The sequence below is a fragment of the Enhydra lutris genome, unplaced genomic scaffold, assembly GCF_002288905.1.
Source record: "Enhydra lutris kenyoni isolate GAN:26980312 unplaced genomic scaffold, ASM228890v2 scaffoldscaffold14, whole genome shotgun sequence".
Lineage (NCBI taxonomy): Eukaryota > Metazoa > Chordata > Mammalia > Carnivora > Mustelidae > Enhydra > Enhydra lutris.
The window spans coordinates 10,928,638-10,947,613 of NW_019154098.1; the positions used below are offsets into that span (position 1 = coordinate 10,928,638).

The 18,976-nt window shown below is 43.5% G+C and overlaps 1 protein-coding gene across 1 annotated transcript in view; it reads left to right on the plus strand.

Moving 5' to 3' along the window:
* The window catches only part of LOC111146667 (adenylate cyclase 8), a 222,267-nt gene that overhangs the window by 66,746 nt on the left and 136,545 nt on the right, over positions 1-18,976 (plus strand). Inside the window, exon 3 of the mRNA XM_022502313.1 lies at positions 16,536-16,666. Within this exon, the coding sequence (XP_022358021.1) occupies positions 16,536-16,666 (131 nt within the window). The remainder of the gene's footprint in view (positions 1-16,535; positions 16,667-18,976) is intronic.

An 18,976-nucleotide genomic window follows, 5' to 3' on the forward strand; every position in this document is an offset into this window, starting at 1 on the left:
TACATTTTTTTCAAAGATTTTATTTATTTATTTGACAGACAGAGATCACAGGTAGGCAGAGAGGCAGACAGAGAGAGGAAGGGAAGCAGGCTCCCTGCTGAGCAGACAGCCTGATGCAGGGCTCGATCCCAGGACCCTGGGATCATGACCTGAGCCGAAGGCAGAGGCTTTAACCCACTGAGCCACCCAGGCGCCCCCATTGTTTATTTTTTTAATTTAATTTTATTTTTTCAGTATCCCAAGATTCATTGTTTAGGTGCCACACACAGTGCTCCATGCAATACATGCCCTCCTTAATACCCATCACCAGGTCCACCTAACCCCCCACCCCTCTCCCCTCCAAAACCTTCAGTTTGTTTGTCAGTGTCCACAGTCTCTCATTCTTCATCTCCCCCTCCGATTTCCCCTAATTCACTTTTCCTTTCCTTTTCCTAATGTCCTCCATGTTATTCCTTATGCTCCACAAGAAAGTGAAACCATATGGTAATTGACTCTCTCTGCTTGACTTATTTCACTCAGCATCATCTCCTCCAGCCCCATCCATGTTGATACAAAAGTTGGGTATTCATCCTTTCTGATGGAGACATAATATTCCATTGCATATATGGACCATATCTTCTTTATCCATTCGTCTGTTGAAGGGCATTTTGGCTCTTTCCACAATTTGGCGGTTGTGGCCATTGCTGCTATGAACATTGGGATACAGATCGCCCTTCTTTTCACTATATCTGTATCTTTGGGGTAAATACCCAGTAGTGCAATTGCAGGGTCATAGGGTAGCTCTATTTTTAATTTCTTAAGGCATCTCCACACTGTTTTCCAAAGTGGCTGCACCAACTTGCATTCCCACCAACGGTGTAAGAGGGTTCCCCTTTCTCCACATCCTCTACAAAATTTATTGTTTACTGTCTTATTAATTCTGGCCATTATAACAGGTATAAGGTGGTATCTCAATGTGGTTTTGATTTGAATCTCCCTGATGGCTAATGATGATGAACATTTTTTAATATGTCTGTTAGCCTTTTGTATGTCTTCTTTGGAGAAGTGTCTGTTCATGTCTTCTGCCCATTTTTTGACGTGATTATCTGTTTTCAAGTGTTGATTTTAGGGAGTTCTTTATAGATCTTGGATATCAGCCCTTTGTCTATAGTGTCATTTGCTTCTCCCATTCCATGGGTTCCCTCTCAATGAAATTTAAGCTTCAGGACCTTTCACTTGAAATGTCCTTCCAAGGCCCTCTAAAGGGCCCTAGCCAGTGTGTACTGATTTTTTGTGATATTTTTAAAGACTGTATGTATGTATGTACTTAATTATTTATTTATTTGAGAGAGAGAGTGAGAGAGCACAAGGAGGAGGAGTGGCAGAGGGAGAAGAAGTCTCCCCTCTGAGCAGGGATTCTAATGGATCCCAGGACCATGGGAATATGACCTGAGCCAAAGGCAGACACCTAATGGATTAAGCCATCCAGGGACCCCTTGCAATATTTTTCTTAAAGAGGATCCCTCCAAAGTATTTAAGTCTAATGACCCACAAACCTGGATTGGGCCACTGTCCTTGGCCCCATGGAGTGGGTGGAATATCCTCTCCCCCCACTATACTTTTAGGACCTAAGCCTTTCCCTTGTAAACACCCAAGTGGTTTACTGTCCCAGACATGAATACTGTGTTCTGCCAAGTCTGTCAAATATTTACAGGGGAAAAAAACTTACAGTGTGGAGGTCCCTTCCACACCAAGATCTGCAGTTGTCCAAAAGAGATGTCTATTTAGCAAATTGAAGCAATCCTTGGTAGCTTTTATAACATTGCTCCTCATCACCAATGAGGATGCTGTGATAACAGATTTTGATGGTTGGTCAAAATGGTTGGTCATGGGATTTATCAGACCTGACCATGGTTGGTCAGGAATTTATCAGAATCAAGAGAAATATAGCAGAGAGTGCTCCAAACGCAAGTTTATCTGTGACTTTTGATTTTTCCTTTGCTGGAATTTCAACCAGAAATTTATTTCTGGGAAAATTCCTACAGTATTTATGGACAACTTCATTGCTGTGTGGATGGTGGAGTCAGACACACCTGGGTTTGAATCCCAATTTCAAACCTCAGTAGCTGTGTAAACGTCCATAGAAAATGTACCTTGATGTGCCTCAGTTTCCTTTTCTGTTAAACTGTAATAATCTGATGTATCTCACTATGGTGAGGCTTACTTGAAATGAATGTGGTGTGACAGAGGAACAGGCACCGCAGGTCCCCGCTTCCCCTCCCCCATGTCATGATTCAGGGTCCAAAGTGCACCCTTCTTGTTTCCATGACAGAGCTTATTGAGTTGAGTCATCACAAATCCCACATCTTGGATTCCCCACAGGCTGTGTGTTCTTTGGGACCAGAGTCCAATTCAGCTCCCAAGAACACACTCCGAGAAAATAAAATTGAAGTTTATCAATGGAAATCAAGTTGAATAGTTAAACAGAGCCAAATATGCATGTTTAGGGGATATGTAATGGAACAGGAGAGATATGTGGCGTGATATTTGCAAAAAATGTTGTCAGGAGGACTTCCAGGGTGTATGTAATTTCTCCTGGCCTGAAGAATTTTAGAAAAGATTGCTGTGTATTGATGACATTATAAAGCGCCTTCCTTCTACACCTCCTGCCGTGGTTACACATGAGGACTTTTCACATCCATCGGCCTTGGAGGAGGGTTAAATCCTCTCTCAGGACATGTTCCTCTCCTAGACCTGGTGGACCAGCTTCCCAGTTGTGGTGAAGACCCCTACCACAGCTGTTAGCTCCAGAGCCACACCACCTTCTGGGTCTGCCCTGGCAAAACACAGATGGTGGCCACCTTCTGGACCAGCACAAATCTTGCGACTAGACACTGGAATGATGTTATCAAAAATTCCAATATCTCCATGACCATGATTGCCAGAGACAAAAAGCAGAAGCAGCTGAAAAACAGCCTTTGTCTCACCTCTGTGTTCTAGATCTTGCATCTAATTCACAAAATCCAGACCTTCTCCAGAGCTGCAGGATTTGGGGAAATGTAGGAATTAACTTTCCAGGCCCTTTAATTCAGAAAGGGGATACTCAGGCCCTACTCATTCTTTGGACCAAACCTGTTAGTAAGAAGTTCATTTTACTTGATAATCTAGTAGCATATACTTAAAACAGAAAATGCCCATGAAGCCACATTTAACCCAGAGAAAATACCCAGGAAATCATTCTGATGTTTTCTATTTTTATTTATTTCATTTTCAATGCTATGTAGGATCTACTACATTTGATTTCAGGTTCACAAATGTGTCACAAAGTCCAATTTTTAAGATGCTGCACTATTTGCATGTGGTGGGAAGAGCATGGAGGGCTAGATCACCACTCCCACCATGCCCACCACACTCCTTATTATGTCCATTCCAGCAGACTCTAAATTTAGTCTCTCACTGGAGCCTATGGCTTGTACATAATTCTGATGCCTCGGGATCCAGGACCCCATGGAGAAGCATCCTGGGATCAGACCATCTATCCCCCCTCTGAGATGGTGGCTACCACTCTTGACTCCAAAACACAGGAAGCAGGGGAGGTGGACAGCCCACTGAAGGACAAAGAAGCAAACACGTGAATGGTGCTTTGGTGGACAGGGTTCCAGCTTCATTTACAGACAGAGGGGCAGCTTTGGAAGCTTGTTCTGTACGTACCTCATCAAGAGTATTCAAAAGAACCCTGGCTCTTGTGCCAAACTTACCAATTTTTTTTTAGTCCAGTTCTGCTATTTACAATTAGTTTCTTGGGCAAATGTTTTCACTTCTGAGCCAGTAAACTCATCTAATAAACAGGATAATAGCCCCTACTTTGTGGTGTGTCCTTGGACAAGATATAATATCTCTCTTGCTTTTCTTGGCTGCAATCTAGGCTTTGCTCTGTGGGTTAGCTGTAAAGATCAAATGAAATAAATTGAGTGAGAACTGCCACACAGAGGTGCTCAGATGTCAGTCCCTTTCTTAGTCATTTCTCCTAATCAAACTCCTTTTCCTTCATCTCTGTTAACTTGGAGTATTAGTTATCTTTTGCCTTATAATGACCTCAACATGTAATGGCTTAAAATAATCACCATTATTTAGCTTCCAGTTCTGTGGGTTGGCTGGGAATTCCTTCTGGGCTTTGGTGAGTGTCTCCAGTCACTTCATGGGACTGATGGCTCTCAGGTGATCTAGGTCAGCCTCCCTCACACATCCAGCCATGTGGCAGACCAGAGACCAAGGCATCCAATTCTCTACCACGTGGCCTCTCATCCTTCAGTAGGGAGTGCAAGAACACTCACATGGTGGTCTCAGGGTTCCAAGCATTGCAAGAGATAATACAAGCCCCAGTGAACAAACACATGGCTCACCTCCACTTCTTCCCATTGGTCAAAACAAGTGGTGCAACCATGCCAAGAATCAATGTGGGAGGGTACTACCTGAGGGTAATTATTATGCACACAATCTACCATGTTTAGTAAGTTTGGACTGTCCTTGATTCTCCTGCACAGAAGCTCTGCAGAATACTGATCAAAAACCATATCCCTCATTTTTCTCCCCACCTATAGGGCTTATTGGAAGTGAGAAAATGTAGATCATTGCAGCTTATCTAAAAAGGCACGTGTTGAATGTGGAAGGTCTAATATTATATTATTTGTATTAGATATAATAGCTAGTATTAGATGTTTACATTATCTAATATAAACCTTTTTTTTTCCCCTCTGGTCCATTTTGGGAGACTAAAGCATGGAAGGGAAGGAATTTGGGGGAAGGAAAAGAGACAGAGTCGGCCTCAGCCTTGGTTGAACCCCCACCGTCCATCAGCTACTCTAGTGTCTCGTCCACGTGAGACCCTCAGAGGACTGTGGAGGGCTATATATCTTTCCTATTTCCCAGATAAAGAAACTGACACTCAAGCAAGATCACTCAGCTAAAAAATGAACTCAAACCTCATCTGTCTTACATCATAGCAAAATCTCTTTCTTCTCCCAGGCAGCATGAAGACCCAGGCTGGTAAATATGGGGCCTCATTCCTGTGGTTTCCTAAATGCCCCCAGAGGAAACATTTTTCATTTTAAATGAACATAGCATGTTCACCTCTGACGACAAAGCAGATTTAATAATATGAATGGGCCCTGAGAGAGTATCAAAGTGTTTTGGTTCCATTGATGTATTTAAGAAATGTCAATTTTCAGGCTTGGGAAAGCATCACAAAATAGATGTTTTGGACTTTTTAAGTTTTATTTTTAATATTGCCTTATTTCTGGTTTCATTGTTATAAACTTGTAAGTTGTTTTGTCCTGACAAAGCCAAAGGAATCAAAGTCTTAAGTTTTGATCATTCAGTGTGTGTGTGTGTGTGTGTGTGTGTGTGTGTGGCAAATTGATCCCAGACCCATTGACAGAAGGAACATAAAGTTTAGCAAAGCACATGATGAAAAACCTAAGAGACCTCTATTGACCTATATACGTGAAATTTCTGCTCTCCTTAAATGTTGAAGAAAGGAATGTTCTAGGCAATTGAATATGCCAGTTAATACACAATTACATGAGGATCAACTGCTCTCAAATGTTTATTCTCAGGGATCCCAGACACTCTTGAGAGGACTGTCATGAAGGCACCAACCGTTGATGGTCTCTCACTAAGGACTGTCTTCTCATTTGTTCTAAACTCACCTGTCTGTTTCCCTCTTGTCCTCCTCTGATCCATCACCATTCCTCAGCCTGAGTATCTCTGAAAGATGCAGTGTGAGTCATTCATGAAGCAAGCCAGCTGGCATTTATCGAGTGCCCACTATGTCCCAGATACTGCTCCAGGTTCTCGGGATACCACTAAGATCCTTGTTCTCATGGACTTATGGGGAGATGAGAGGAGATAAGCAGTGAGAAAATGAACAAAGGAATAACCATGAAATTATTCATTGTGATGAATCCTATGACTCTGGAAACTGACTAGGTGACAAGAACCTGGAATGCTCCTCCAGACTAGAGGTCAGATGAACTGAGACCTGTTGGAAAAGGCAAACCAGCAAGAAATGGGGGGAAGAACAGTCCAGGAAGAAGGAATACCTAATGCAAAGACCTTAAGATGGGAACAAGTTCACAAAGGAGCAGAAAGGTTCATGTGACTAGAGGATGGTATTTATTGGATTGAGAAATGGGAAACGGCCAAAGCATGTATCTGGGACATGTGAATTTAGATTACTGTTGTTCATCCCAGTGGAGCTGTCAAGTGGGTACCCAACTATAGAGCTTAGAGTCCAGCAGAGAGGTTAGGGTTGAAATACAGTCTATGGAGTGGGTTAACTTATATACGATGTAGAAAGCCATGTTCTAGAAGAATTAATCCAGGAAGGTAGTGTAAATAAAGAAAGGAAGAAGCTGCAGTACTGAACTCTGGAGTTCCCCAACATTTAAAGGGGTAAATAGACATGAAACAATCAGCAAAGATGTTTAAAAAGTAAAATAATAATAACAATAAAATGAAAACCATGCCAGCAACAAAAAAAAAAAAAAAATCAAAAGAGCAGGTCCACAGACCAGAACCAAAAAGTGTCTCAAGAAGGAGTAGTAGACAACTCACTTCCCTGGCTGCCAGAAAGTCAAGAAACATGAGACCCACAAGTGACACAGTCTTCCTAGATGTAGAGTGATAGAAACCAGACACAAAAGGGAGTATACTATGTGATTCCATTATACGAAGCTCGAGAACAGGAAAAACTGGTCTATGGCACTGGGAGTTCTGACTCCAGTAGTTCAAAGCATTTCATCTTTCACATCTGTTATCCTGGCATCTCTTTGGAACATGCAAAAACTGGGTGGTGCCCCGTGCTGATGTTAACCGTAATGCTGTTAATATTTTATTGAAGCCCTTTTCACTCTCCCAGCCAAATAGACCACAAGCACAGAGAAAGCAGAAGAGAAGGGCATCTCTTGTTTTGCCTAATGAAGTGCAAAGCAAGAGCTCACCACCCACTCCTTCCTTAGCACCTGCTTCCCACATATCAGTTCATCAGACGCGTGAGTGAGTAGTGGGTGATATTCCACAATAGATTATACAAAGATGTGGAAAAGCTTGTGACAGGAGAGGGAGCCCCAGGTGGCCCACTGCACCCGAGAGAAGAATGAACCCCAAGTCAGGCTCTGTAATGCATAATCCATTATGCTGGTGAATAGAACTCACTTACAAATGGATTGAGACACCAGGATTTGCATCCAGGTGCTGCCATGTACTTGTTCTGTGCCTTTGGCACAGTTCTCTAGTGTCTGCGTGCCTCAGTTTCTCCAACTCTAAAGCAAGGATACTAGAAGTATCATCTTTATGAGCTGCCATGAGGACAAAAGGAGATGATTCATCTACAGAGCCTGACACATGGTAGTAATCAATGAGAGTTGGTGTTGGTGGTGGCAGTAGCGGTGGACAGAATTATACTTTGGGGATATGATTGCTGCTCTTCCTTAGGCATTACGTCTGTTAGACAATGTGTTCCCTACTTCTGGAAGGAGTAGTGACTTGCTGGGGACACAAAGGGCTTTGGGGGTGATGTCATGTTCTGCTTCCAAGTCTGTGCTCTGTTTATGAAAGTGTGTTCAGTTTGTGAAAACTCATACAGCTGTCCATCTAGGATATGAACATGTTCCTCTATGTGAATTAAACTTCAATACAAATAAGAAAAAGATCCTTCATGGGCTCCCCTTAGCTTTCAAGATGAGGTTACTGTTTCTTAGCCTAGCACAGAAGTGCCTTTAAGACCAGGCCCTTATCTTCTCCATATCCAACTCTTTGAAGTGCTATAAATATATCAACTCTGTTACCTCATCATGGCTTCGCTCTTACAGTTTCCTCTACTCGGAACCAAAACTCAGCTCAAGTACCACCTCTTCCGGGAAGACTTCCCTGACTGCATCAAGATGTCCTTAATGGGACTCACACTGCCCCTGCGCTTCCATCCATCATTGCATTGACGATCCTACTATCTTTATGTACTTGTCTGAAGTTCAGTGAGAGCAGCAACCTTTTCTTTTTTCATTAAATTGTGTCATTTTGAGTAAGAAAGGGCTTGAAAAATGAATAACGACTGATTACTTAAATAAATGGATGAATGATATTAAAAGGAACCCCTTTTCGGATTTATGACCATAGGAAGGTAGAAATGGAAAAAGACAGAGCTGGAGTTTCTTTAGTACAGGTTAACATGGGTTTCTCTGAGGATGCTCATGAATATAATGACCAGTCTCTATTTTATCCACCAAACTCAGCTGTAAGAAGTGCCCTCTCACTGAGACCAACACTTTTAATTCTAAACAACCGAAACGGGAGTATTGAATGCGAAGGACATAGCTGACTCTGTGACCAGTAGCTTATTACTAGCATGGAATAATTAACATGACAATGGCCATCTGTTAGCACAGCAACAAACAAGAGATGTATAGTAAGCATTTACTGAGTTCCTACTGTATACCATAATATGCATTATCCAGGTGGAATTCAGACTTACATGTTCAGCCACTCTGGAAGGAAAAACTGAAGTGGCTTTCATGGAGTCCCTCTACATATTAGGTATTATACAGGTTATCTCATTCATTCAACACTCCCCAAGGTGGGTGTTATCACCCCAATATCAAGAGATGTGGGGGCGCCTGGGTGGCTCAGCTGAAGGCTCTGCCTTTAGCTCAGGTCCTTGATCTCAGGGTCCTGGGATCGAGCCCAGCATCACATTGGGCTCTCTGCTCAGCAGAGAGCCTGCTTCCCTTCCTTTCTCTCTGCCTGCTTCTCTGCCTACTTGTGATCTCTCTCTCTGTCAAACAAATAAATAAAATCTTTAAAAAAAGAGAGAGAGAGAAAGATGCAGCTACGTAATCACACAACTAGTAGAAGAAGGACAAGCAGTACAGAAGTCCCTTCACCTCTAAAACCTAGGTTCTCCCATCCCATAGATTCCAGTTCTTCAGCAGAGCAGTGGGAGCTAGTCAGTATGCTGAGTGTTTTGGGGGCTGGGGATCAACGGATGCTGAAGGAAGAGGCAGAGAGCTCTGAGCTAGTCTTTCTTGGATTAGAGAAAGACGCACAGCCCTTTCTTTACCATGCTTTCCCTTGCCAAGCCCCACATGAGGAGTTTTGAAAACCAGAAGCAGCCCTTTGTCAAGCAAATTCCTTTTGGCGCATGCTATGTAAGAGACAGTCGGGGTGCTGCTCTGGAGTGGTTAAGATTTTGAGGGATTTGTACTAAGGAAATTGTCTGCACTCTTCCTTGAGCCCTGGCGGCAGGTAAGCAGCCCCTGCTAGCACTGCATCTTGTTTCCACTACAGTGTACAGAGATTGTGTAACTCCGGTGCTCTGTGTTGTTCAGTAGGTCCACCAGCATTGCTGGGCATCACTGAAATGACCACAGGGAAATAGAGAAGATGGAACACTTTGGGTTCTTAGGCTACTGTATAAGTAGGGTATCTGTCTTTCAATCAGTTGATCAATCTATATCTGTATCTGTCTCTCTATATGTTTATATATATTTATAATTAAATGTATAATTTATATATATATTTATCTTTGCATATATATGTTTATATACATATATACACACCATTTTCCCTCTGTTTTGTGCTGTTTCATCCCTTGGGGAATTTAATTTTCCAGCCCATATACAAACACAGTACCTTTCCTTTGTCTCTCCAATCTAACCCTTCTCTTTGCCTGCTGCCCTGGCCCACTTTCAGATCTGCTCTTCTTGCTGGAGACATGGCAACACCTATGTCACGTATTTTCTGTCTGTCCTCTAGCCTTGCAATCCGTTCTCTAGAGTCACATAAATAATGATGTCACCTCCCTTCTCCCCGACTTAAAAAATTGTTGCCTCCCTATTTCCCTATTAGCTGAAGACCGAATTCCTTGCCATAGGATACAAGGACCATTCCAAACTACTTCCAGAGGAATTCTCAAGTCTCATTTCTCACCAGTCCTTCACACAGAGAACCTTAAGCCATGGTGAACTCACCCAAAACTTGCCATCTGCTATCCATCCCCTTCATCTTTGCTTGTTACCTGAATGATCTTCTCTAACTCTAACTGGGGAACCCTTATTTTTTAAGACACAATAATATCCAGCTGGAATATCTTACCCTCAATGAAGCCCCTCTGCAAAGTAGGCAGAACGAAGTTCACTATGGCTTTTACACCTCAGAAAACAGATTCAGAGAGATGAAGGAGCTGGTCCAAGATCAGACAGTGAGTAAGCGCATGCCAGAAAAAGACTCAAATTCAGATCTTCCAATTGTGATTTCTGACCTATATATCAATGTATCTTTATAGAAAATGGCGCAATACTTTTCTGTGTCGGAGAAAAGTGGCAAACCTTATGTGAAAGAACTTTCGGCACTCTCTAAAAGGACTGAAATCCTCAAGCCATAAGAAGTGCTTAAAAGAAGCATTTTTCAAGAGGGGATGCTTGGCAGCATATCGGGCACCTAATGTCTTCTGCATACAGCAAATGTGCTCTTTATCCTGCACACTTGACTAAATTCCTTTCAGGAGAACTCAGCATCATGCCCGAGCGTCATATTGCCTTTGGTTTGTCGTTTTATTACCAGAGCAAAAATGTGCCTTCCTTTTTATTTGATTAACATTATCCTGGGAGTGGAGAGGAGTATTTTGTCACTGCATTGTTTCAAATAGTCAGTGAATGGTGATAATAGTAAAAAGCGAAGCAAGTTTTAATCCTCTTACTATTGTTTTAAATTCTCCACAGACCAGGACCCCATTATTGCCTGCACCTGACACGGACCACTCCCCACTTCCTCCCCCCAACTCCCAGGGCATAGCATGGATGCTAAGCATGTTGATCAAATGTATCTCACTGGGTCCTGAGGATAACCCCAGAAGGGAGCTACTGTTATCATTTTGCACATGAGAATGATAGGTTTGGAGAAGTTAAGTCACTTGCTAGGGACATATAGCTAAGTTACAGGATCTGAGCCCTGGTCTGTGAAGGCAGAGTCTGTGAAGGTTGGCCTTGTATGTTGGGGTCTCCCAGTATATAGTAGGCATTCAGCAATGCTTAAACAAATCAAAGAATGAAGAAAGAGCTTTGTCTGGCAACTACTAAATGAAGGGACCTGGTAAAATCTTAACTCCTTGAAAAGAGAAAAGGAAGAAAAAGTTCCCTGAAATCTGAATTTTATTACTCCTCCTTTAAGTTCTGTTCCATATTGTGGACTATAGACTGTAGAGTAATGCAAGCTATCATCTGTGAACCAGCCACTGGGATGAGTTCAAGCATCCCTGATGACTACCGCTATTTAATAGGCACCTACTGTATGCCAGCATCTATTAAAAGGGCTTGAGGGTAAACCACAATCCTGGAGGCAGACAGTGTTGCTCCCATCTTATAGATGAAGAAACTGAGCCACAAAGGGGTCATATAGGTTATCATGGTCACAAGCCAAGCCAGGTGTTGAGCTCAGTCAGAACTTAAGTCAAGCTTGCCTGACTCCAAAACTTTTGGTCTTAGCATTTCTGGGCAGAACTAAAGTTCCTGGTGGTCTTAGACCCCCACCAAGTAGGCACGGACATTATCTGGACTGTCAGCTCCCTCACTATTCTGAATAAGCCTGAGGAGCATGTATGGACTATGCTTGTAGGAGCCAGTTCAATAACACCTTTTGCAAGGTTGGGGTCTTGCTTAACTTTCAGAAACAGTAACAGTTCCGGATGACAGTTCCATAATTCCCTTTCAGATACAAACTCAACTGCCAGTCAAGATTTTGGTAATAAAAATGGAAGAATTTTCATTTTTACAAGTGTGACTGAAGCTTTTCACTATGCAGAAAGATGGCCTTTTTATATTCTGCCTATTCACCCTCCCCATACTTCCTGTGTAACATTCCTACTTTTAAAAGTGAAAACATTTGCACCCATGTACAATTCGAGTTCTGAAACAATGCTTAAAATAGAACATGCTTGCCAGTGAATTTCATCAACATTTGGGATGTGGTTACAGCATGCTAGACACCATCTAATTCTTTTACCAATACTAACTCCCTTCATCATTCAGCCCTGTCAAAGACGTGTAGTTATGATCAGCTCCAGGTTACAGATGGAGAAACTGATGCTACAGAGAAGCTAAATGATGTGGCCCCCAAGTCACAGAGTTAAGGACGGGCCGAGTTAAGGTTCAAAGCCAGAACCTACCTCTGGGGCAGTTCACGTGACTACCAGCCTGCACGACTGCTTCTGCTTACTGACCTTCTCTGTAGGTTCCTTGCTCTTCACGCCGGTGGTCAAAGCCGGACCCCTTTTAGGGACAGCTACTTATCTCTTACTTATCGGTTCCTTCCACAAACGTGCACTAGCCACTGTTTTGCGCATCTTTGTTGTCTGCCATGTCCCCATTTGGTTAAGACGTATTCTCTCCCCTCTGTACCCAACCCCCCCCCCACTCTGAATAGTCACTTCGGTGATGACCACAATCTTTATTGTGCCCCTGCACCTGACCATGAGCCTTAGGCAAGACTAGATGTTTGACCCAACCAGACTCTTTATGCACACATGGTGAGTCTTGAACTGAGCAAGAATCTCCTCAAAATAGCCAAAGAGAGAGGGCATAAGATATAAGGCATACAAAGATAAAAGGCATAAGAGCTTTCAATAAAGGAGAAGTGGGAGAGCCTTCTTGCTAACTTCCAGAAGTAGAAATCCAAGTTCAAGGGCAAGTTCCTTTTGTTCCCAAGACTGAGCCTCAGTTTTGCCCTTAGCTTCCCTGAGACACTGCCGTATCCTAGGATAAAGTCTGAGTTTTCTGAAGCTATGTTGAGTTGGGTATCAATCTGCCACCAGAGAAATCCAAATAAATATGGCTACCCCTTCCTTCCTAAGCCTGTGTTGGGTTCTGGAGGTGGACAGGACGCCGCTTTAGCTCTCAAGGTTTCACAGTCTAGGGAGGGTGACAGCCATCCAAACAAGAATTGTAAAACCTCTACAGTGGAATTTATCAGGATATGTGGTTGCTTGATTCATTGGATGAGCAGGTGAAAATGGGGAGCTACTGAAAAATTATACTTGAACATTTTATTTATGACTTAAACATGAAATAGTAAATGTATTATCTGGTCTTTTAAAATAAGGCCAGGACATTTTTTTATTAAATATTTTATTTATTTATTTAACAGAGAGCGAGAGAGAGAGAGAGATCACAAGCAGGCAGAGAGAAAGGCAGAGAGAGAGGGAAAAGCAGGCTCCCCACTGAGCAGAGAGCCCAATGTGGGGCTGGATCCCAGGACCCTGAGATCATGACCTGAGTCAAAGGCAGAGGCTTAACCCACTGAGCCACCCAGGTGCCCTAAGGCCAGGGCATTTATTTTTAGCTTTGATGTATTGTTTCTTATTGAGACCATAGCTAATTGTGCACCAGCCAAGACTTCTAGTTCCTTAAAAATGGAGCAGGAATTTAAAAGTACTTGCAACATCATCAGAGTGACTTTGGAATTTTTATCATTTTTCCCACAAATGTTCATGGACACCTCACCCACATCTTAATTCAGTGGTGATGTTTTTGTTAGTCAGCATTACCAAGCCTTCCCAAAGCATTCGATTCCATTTTCATACAAACAGCAACACTCATTCCTACTTGTTGAAAAATTTTAATATCTAATTAGAGTGAGCCCACTCACAAATAAACTGACATGATTGCATTTGGGAGCAAGCCCAGAGGCTCCTGGCCAGCATGGGGCTGGTGTGGAATAGAAGCTGTGGGCATTTAGAGAGCTCCTTATGAGCTGGCGACTTTCAGCCCCGTAAGTGTCCAGCTGACAGGTGTGAGGGAGGGCAGTCCCTCTGAGTACCCACTGAGTCAGGTAATTCAGATCATTGGTAAGTGGAGGTCATCCAAGAGAACTGTTCCTGCATTCAATCAGAGGTTGGTGGTGGTTACCATCGGGGCAGAAACCAGTAGGTCAACATGGCAAAGGATTAAGGGGTGCTTCACGGAAGTGTTGTCACTTCAGCAGAGCAATTGGAGAAGGCATCCCAGGGGCAGGTCCAGGATGATTGGAGGAATGTATGGCTTATGTGAATAACCACCTGTTTTAGAACGCTCAGGTGGCCAGCCTCTGGACCAGGAATGAGCATATGCCTTCTTCCTGAGACTTGCCACCAAATGTTTAGTCTCTGCAGATCCGAGTTCTCCTCACTTGTTCTGTGCCTGGCTCTGAGTCTTGAAGACAGACTGGGTAGAAGCCCAGCCTCCCTTCCTCTACCTTTCCAGTTCTTGCAAGGCTCCCAGGACCTCATCTGTGGCTTATGGAACAGTCTGCCCCAAGTCACTGGGTTCTCTGTCCACACTACTAGTAAGGGGCTGCCCGGACTTACTGTCATAGTGTTTGTCAAGCTCCCGCCCTTGCAGGACCTCTCTGATACCATGACTATCACTTCTTGAGCCTGTTGTCTCTGAGACAGAGCCTATAAGCCCCCCAGGGAATTCAGGATCACATCTGTTTGTTCAATCCTGTATTCATAGCAGCTAACAGATTGGTCTACAGCAGAATCTCAGTAAACATGTGTGGAGTGAATGAATGAGTGAATTTCAAAAGACACAGTATCCCAAAACCTCAGTACTTGCTGGTCTGTCCCTTGTGGCTGTAGCACCCTCTCTAGCTTTCTACAGGACTGTTCCTCCTGCCCTTCAGATCCACACTCCAGTCACCACGTAGGGTCCTTCACTGACTATTTAGCTAAAGCAGCCACCAGCTCCCCTTCATCATCTCTTCCAGGGTCTGTTTATTACCTCTAGAACACTGGCTCTCCAGAGGCAAGTACCATGTTGGTTTTTGGTTTCCTACTGATTCTCCACGCCCAGCACTGTACCTGTCACATGGCACCTTCTCCTTAGCATGGTAACTGAATGAATAAATGGCTAAATTATGATCCAAGTTCCAGTGGAGGAGTAGGAGGGAGACCACAGGCATGGTGTGAGTTTTCACCAATCATTTGCCAAGTGCATGACTTTGGACTGCTGGATTTCACATGCACTCTTTGGATCCCAGGGTCCTAATATGTAAAATGGTATGAACATTGTAACTTACAGCCTCCTACAATTAATACAAGGTTTTGATCAAACAGTAGGTACAAAGCATTTGGTGTGCTACAGTGTGAGTGGTCAGTAAAAAGAAGACACTGTCTATAACCCCAGAGTAGGTCTCTTACCAGGGCTTACACCTTCACTTTGCCTGCCATAGAGACAGGTCAGTGAGATGTCTCTCCATTCGCAAGAGTCTAGGGGAGTGGTGAGTTCTTCCCAAAGCCATTAAGAATCACTGCTGTTTGTAAGCCCAGAAGTGCTGCCTACATGTGATGCCTGCCTTTTCCTCCCCCAGGACAAGCATCTGCATAAGATAATCTCCTGAATCCCTCACCATCTTTCATCTGCACAGACGTTGCTGGCCACAGTAGGGAATCCAGTCATGAGCTGGGCACCATCGCTGCCATCTCTTTGTTCACTCTTTGTTTAAGAAGCATTTATTGAGCACCTACTATTTTCAGGCACTGAATTCCCCTCAAAGCTGTGATTAGCACCTACTCCCATCCAACAACAATGCACGAGCAGGGCCATGGATACCGGGGAAACTGGCAAATAGCACTAATGAGGACAAAATGGACATGATGCAGGGTCATTTTCAAGAACCATGTTTCTCAGTCTCACAATGAGGCAGCTTTCAAGAGAGGAGAAGCTTCATCATATGAAGCTCCTGGGGCACTTCACTGATAAAGCCTTTTTCATGGGAGCAGAGTCAAGGAGAGAAGAGAGGAGGGTGGGAGTTCACGCCAGGCCCATCACAGGTTTTATTTCATAGAATGTTCACAGCAACCCTGGGGAGCAGATGATTTTATTGCTATTTGCCAAATTAGGAAACTAAGGCACAGAGATGACCAAGCTCACCTAATGCTGTGATTGCTCGTAATGGAGACAGGGTCCAAACCCCAATTACACCCCCCAAAACCAGGGCCTTCCCAACTACCACCCCCCAAAAATCCCATCAGAGAATAAGATGATAAAGGATTTCCTCCTCTCCCTGTACTCTCTCCTTCTTGCACTACACAGGGCTGGCTCATTCTAAGCTTTCTGCTATCAGCGTAAGCATCAGTCCATCCCAAAGTTCCTTTCTATCCTGGTTTGAATCATGTCATGCTCTGACCATGACCTGTTCTTGTCTGGCACTTGTCATGTTTTGTGAATGTGTATGGGTACATTTGAGTGGGTATTATTGAATGCTTGTATCCCTGTTAGCATGTAAGCTCCCCATAGTAGGGCCCCCATTCATTTGGATCACCACTATCTACCCAACATCCTACATGGTGCCTGGTACATAACACATGCTTGGTAGATATTGGTTGTGTTCAAGAATGGCATGAAGTTAGCAATTCCTCAAGAAAGTCAGCCAAGAGGCCCAAGACTTCTGTGTGGTGCATACCTCCCCCATCTCAGATTTGCTGGTCAGCTTTAACAATCCTGTCCCTCTGCATTGCTTTGTTCCAGGAACGGCTTGTGCTGTCTGTGCTCCCCCGCTTTGTCGTCCTGGAAATGATCAATGACATGACCAATGTTGAAGATGAGCACTTGCAGCACCAGTTCCATCGGATCTACATCCACCGTTATGAGAACGTCAGGTAGGGACCGCGGCAGCCTCCCCCCAGCTCCATGTGTGATCTGGGTGTGCGCCTGGATGCTCCCATCTGTCTGCCGTGACTTCTGTCTGCCTGAATGTCAAAGCCTTTCTACGTTTGGTTGATTAATTCATTAACCAGTGATTATTCATCACAGAATACCTTTCCAAATTAAGGCTCAAGGAGAATGTCAGGGAAATGTAATTATATTGGCTTGCCTTGCCTTTATATTTCAAGTGGAAAAACAAAAGCCTTTTACATTATGATTGGAAAAAAATAATTCCCAGATGTGATCTGGAGACCTCAGGAGTGATCACATAGCTCTTCTCCTTAAATCCTTTATAACTTTCTTTAAGCCAATATAAAAATGATTACAGCTGATTTTTATTTTTACTTTATTTTATTTTTAAACATATTTTTGTCCAACCATCCATCCATCCATCTTCCCATTGACCCAACTACCCACCCCCATCCACCCAATCTACTCATCCATTCATCTATCCATGCTTGCACCCAACTACCCACCTACCCACCCATCCAACCATCCACCTACCCATCCACCCAAATACCCACCCACCCAGTCATCCACCCATCTACCCATCTACTCACCCACTCATCCAACCATCCACCAACCCATCCACCTAATTATCCATCCACCCATCCTTGCACCTACCCACCCTTCTACCCATCCATCCATCAGTGCCCTCTCTGCCCAGAACTGCCCTGGACAATATAGTACGTACTGAAAAATCAGAGGTTGGGGCTCCTTGATGAGGCAGGCCAGATTTAAAATTCCAATTCTACTTCTTCCTTGTGTGTGACCTTGGGCGATTTACATAGCTCAATCTCCAGACCCTTCCCTGTAAAATGGCATTTTAATAACCACCTTGCTGGGGTTGAGGCAGATGATAGGAGTGAAGATATATACAAAGCACAGAATAGGGGTGAGCATATGGTAGAGCATTGGACATACTGTAGATGGCTTCAGACATGTCTCCTAATTATAAGTAAAACAAGCTAACCCTGATTGATTTAAAAGCCTGTATTGTATGGAGCACTGGGCATGATGCATAAACAATGAATCTTGGAACACTGAAAAAATAAAATTAAATTAAAAAAAAAAAAGAAAAAGTCTATAGATAGGCTGAGTAGTGGCTCACAGAATAATTGGGGAAGGATGGAGAGGCGGGCTCAGCAGATGGGCCAGAATCACAGCAGAACCCTAGGCCAGTGAGGATCCTGACTTCACTGTTTCTGCAGAATCCACTGCTTGTGCTCCCAACTCTGTCACCTTCCCCAACACAGTTGTCACCTCTTGGATTCCTTCTGCAGTCCCCCAGGACCTGGATGTGGCTGCCTCTGCCCTACCCCAACCCCCTGCTCCCCCTGCGTCTTTGCACTGTGAGTTAAAGCCTGGGGTAGATGTGGCTGATTGGCTTAGCCCAGTCACTCACCAGAAGTGCAGATTTTTCATGAGAGGATTAATAAACTAAGAACATTTTTTAAAAAGTGCCTGGAAAACAGATATATCTGACATTTCAGCTTGTACAGTAGAATTATATCTCCCTTCCACTAAATATTATAGGGTGAAAATTCCCAAACGTAGGGGGGAAATTTTTATGTTAAACAGCTCGAAAACTGACCAATGTACCTTCTTGGTTCCTTTCTTCCTGACTTTGGTCAGAGGGAAGAACAACTTTTCGTTCTTACCAGCCTATCTGGGCATTCAGCTGGCATGCTGGGACACTCATTTGAAAGGAAGTCCAGCAGAAAGCATGGCTCTAACCCAGCAGGAGTATCTGTAAGGTCATTATCAGAGTTTTGTCCAAAAATAGAACTATGCTGGTTAAGATGCCTGGGTTTGTAAAGCAGCCTTTTGTCAAATAGCCACTCCCATAAAAGATACTCCCCAGATCCACAAATTGGTCCCATTGATAATGGGAACTCATTAAGACCAGTTGTAGACAACAGGAAGTATCTATAATTATAATACAGTGTGGGATTCTATTTTTATTTATTTTTTTATTGTGTTAGGTTAATCACCATAAAATACATCATTAGTTTTTGATGCAGTGTTCCAAGATTCATTGTTTATGTACCACACCCAGTGCTCCACGCAATACGTGCCCTCCTTAATACCCACCACCAGGCTCACCCATCCCCCCAACCCCCTCCCCTCCCAAAACCATCAGTTTGTTTCTCAGAGTCCGCAGTCTCTCACGGTTCATCTCCACATCTGGTAAAGTAGCAAAGGGTACAAATAGATCATAAAAAGAATAAGACCTAGAGTGAGGAAGGGGATCAGGGTGAGAG